Below are 3,912 nucleotides of genomic sequence, written 5' to 3'. Positions count from 1 at the left end.
GCTCACGCATAATGGTTTTCACTGTTTTGGAACGACCACTACATAAATTACCATATTGCATTTCCTAACGAAGTATTATTTATTCATTTTGTATTAAGTGATTCGTTTATAAAGAAAAAAAAAAAGAAAAGAAAACAAAGGAATCGTGAAACATTTAGATAGAGCAAATAATTAGCAGAAAAGGAAACATTGAAAAAATCGAATTTGTATATATTAACTTAAAATTTTTGGGATATGGATAGATAGAATGCTACATTAATAAAATATATTGTAATATTTGTTGTGCTTAGAAAGGAGTGCAAAAAGTATGTACACGCTCTATACAGGCATACATGCATTCATATAAAATCCATGCTCCCGCGCGTATATATACATTCATATACATATATAAATATATATATATATACATACAATGCTTTGTATCATAACGTGGAAATGTGACAAACAGCACTCGTGTGTAATTCTTTAATTAAGGTGCTTTGTGGCTGTACAATGTTCACTGTAATTAATATTAGGGAATGCTCCGTCCCGTTTTTGAAACTATTTAAATTTTATACGCTTTTTAATTCCAAACTGTAATACTAGCTTTCGAGAGAGAAAATAAAAAGAAAAAAGCAGGAGAAAATACAATAATATATACACACGTAAAAAACTTTCATGGGACTAAATCTAACAATTCAAATTCGTATACTCTTCAGAGCTCTTTTATTACAAATCGTTTGATCGTCGGAATTATACACTATGCTGGCCTAAAACGCAGGGAATCGCTCAAATCTGATTAAATTACATATTTCAATGGCCTATCCGTTCTTTTTAGCATATGCTTATACACATTACGTACCTTGTAAGAATTATAACTAACCGATCGATGATCGATATCGATCGACGTGCAGAGATTCTTTTACTTGAATGAACTAATAGCTGAATGTGTATGTACACACGCGAGTTCCCATTACGTTTGAAATTTTCAAATCTAAAAGAGAAACAAAGAAAGAAAGAAAATGGTTACTGTGATAACGCCTTAACACACGAAAGCAGCTGTCGATTTGCAGAACCAATCACCAATGCAGAACGGCTCCGAGTCGGAGGGAGAGAGCGGCTGCATTTGCTAGGGAGGTGGTTTATCAGTGTGCAGCTAATTAATGCTAACTCCTTGAGACATTCTGATTACGAACCAAAACAATGAGAAACGAAAGAAAAAAGAAAAAAAGAAAGAAAGAAAAGAAAAAGCAAAAATCATCACACGTACTTATTAAACAAGATGCTGGCTTCTTCTGATGTCTACATCGTGGCCCATAAGTTAACGCGCGACGAAGGCACAAATAAAGAAAAAAGAACAAAAAAACGTTTCATTCAACACATATACACTCGCATACATAACATACACAACGTACACCGTTCTTACCGATTACTTCTAACGCCCCTCCGCCGCCACCCCCTAAATTATTTCGAATAAGTCGTTTCGATAAGGGATAAATAAAATAGCGTGATGTTCGTTCTTTTTTTTTTTTTGCTATGATTCGTGTTTGAAACACAGCCCGAGGACAGCTTCGTGCGGTTTATAGTGCGCGTTGTTACGTTCGTTGTATCCGCCGGGCACTCTTCGACGAGAAACTAGCGATCTTCTGTATTATTGTATACAATTCCACACGTGCGACACACCGGAAACTGACGTTGTCCGAGAAAGGAAAGAAAAAAAAAAAACGGGGTTACTATTGCATCGATGTGAAGATGATTACGTCACGATGATAGGGTGGCTCTTCCGTGCACGTTTTTTTTTTTTTGGGACACACCTTTTGTGAACGCGTGGTTAGGCGACCGAAGCAATATACGCAATATAAGCTTTTTGTGACGTTGTACATATCACGATTTTTGATGTTGCGAAATTATCGTTGAGATAATTAGTTCGAAGGAATTGTGCTATTTGTGTTTCGCTATTCAGCGTGGTCTCTTGGAAGAACACTCGATTTTCGTAGTATTGAAGCGAAACTCGAGGCGGTAATTGTTTGTTGTGAAAAAGCGTTCATCCTATCATCGTTTCTCTTCTGTTCTCTTTTTTTTCTTTTCGACCGCGATTTCGAAGTAAACGAATTAAATCTACCCGACACGCACAAGGACGAGAGAGTCTTCTAGAGATGTTCTAGACTTTAATTAAACCGAAAACGACTGAAAGTAAAGAAGGAGAAAAATAAAAAGGGAACATACAAAAGAAAATCGTTTTATTAGCCCAGCACAGGTAGTCGAGTGAATTCGAGCGACCTATATTTCAGTCTGCGATGCGAAACAGAGAAGAGAAATTGTAAACACACACGACCGTAGGTGTACACGTTATTATCGGCGAGTCTGTTCGACGGCGAATTGTTCGAGGTTTATAATATTGTAATCGTAATTAAACAATCTTTATAGACGTTTTTTCGATATCTCTTGATAAAATAAGCGAGCGACTCGATACGCGATCCGTTCATAAATTGAGGAAGAAGACGCGCCGTTCGTGTGAATAGAGAAACAAGAGAATGTGCTCAATATTACGCGCCATTTTTTTTACTATTCTTTCTATCCGAATTATTACACGTAAACGTGTACGACTGAAAACGCTTGATATTTACGAAAAAAAGAAAAATTTCATTACAACGTCACTGATAATGACGTAAATCGAATGGCGTGTCGTTCATTGTTTTTTCTTAGCAAGTATCAATCTATTGTTTGACGATATCTCGACATAGAGGAAGGAAAAATTCATAGCTGCGTCTTCTTTCTGTAGATAATACTCACACACAGACACGGGAGAACATATACACACACGCGTACACAGGACAAAAACACGGGAACCAGCGTGAAAGATTTGCGTGCGTCAATTCATGAACGTGTCTCGTGCATCGCGACGAGTGTCGAGGAGACTGAACGCTTCTGAGCACGCCAACCTTTATTTAGAACCGAAGCAAACATACTCGTGTCAGCTGTAATACTGTACTGTGCTAGGTACAACGAGGAACATGTAAAGCGTGTGTCATCGAGAATGGTGGGGTTTAGAGTGGATGAATTTTCGGGGATGAAAATGGTTCGAGCGTGAAATTCACGACGCTAAGCGAGTTAATCGGGCCAATTTTACATTCGCTGATTAGAAATTAGACAAAGAAAAAAAAAAAAGGTTGAACGATCCAAAGGGGGTAAAAAAAAAGGGGGAATATGAATCGAGAAAGGAGAAGACTAGGCTCGTGGACTCCGAGTAAAATTGTGTGAACGAGCGTAGTTTCTTCCAGTGTCGTCGTTGTACATTGATGTGATAAGGCTTCTATCTGGAGAAGATGAGATCGAGAGAGAGAGAGAACGATACGTTGTAAACTCATTAATCCGCCGTGCTTAACGCGAGCTGTACTGTGCACTAGCACCGTTTTCTTCTGAACGTTAAACTGTCTCTCTAGCGCAGCCCTTTGTGCATATAAACGTGTCGTGTAGCGTCGATTCGCAGCGCGCGAACCAAAAGAGAACTGGAAGTCCTCTGGTACGAGTCCTGAGACCACGTGATTTTCGATAGAGACCAAAGATGATAATCGTTGTTCATTAGAGATACTTTTTACTCGAGGGTAATATACACGAGTTCGAGGATATATATATATACATAAGTAAATTCATTGAAAACCCGCCTAAAAATACTCGCGATTCGTTAAATGGGCTTGTACCATTCGACGTTTCCATACACACACGCGGAGCGTATATTTTTTTCTTTCATTCGGCCTCGCGCGATCGGAGAAGACACTCGAGAACTGCAGTGTTTCTAGATATACACGTATAGATAATTCTGTAACGGAGGGAAGAAACTTTCGCTAATTATACGTTTTAATCTGTCGCCTAGCTCGTGATGCTCACGCCTAAGGTTTTTAACGAAAGAGTCGTTCTTGTGCAGCCTCAGGG

General features: G+C 38.6%; 1 protein-coding gene across 1 annotated transcript in view; it reads left to right on the top strand.

Moving 5' to 3' along the window:
* Nucleotides 1–1,465, top strand: part of LOC108576745 (ras-related protein Rab6) — a 4,951-nt gene extending 3,486 nt beyond the window's left edge. The window contains exon 6 of the mRNA XM_017939798.1: nucleotides 1,039–1,465. Coding sequence (XP_017795287.1) covers nucleotides 1,039–1,112 — 74 coding nt within the window. The 3' untranslated portion in view covers nucleotides 1,113–1,465. The remainder of the gene's footprint in view (nucleotides 1–1,038) is intronic.
* Nucleotides 1,466–3,912: the final 2,447 nt, after the last annotated feature.

Source organism: Habropoda laboriosa, unplaced genomic scaffold (genome assembly GCF_001263275.1).
Source record: "Habropoda laboriosa isolate 0110345459 unplaced genomic scaffold, ASM126327v1 scaffold478, whole genome shotgun sequence".
Classification (NCBI taxonomy): Eukaryota; Metazoa; Arthropoda; class Insecta; order Hymenoptera; family Apidae; genus Habropoda; species Habropoda laboriosa.
The sequence above is the reverse complement of the archived record's forward strand: the minus strand, read 5'-3'. Positions and strand labels throughout refer to the sequence as shown.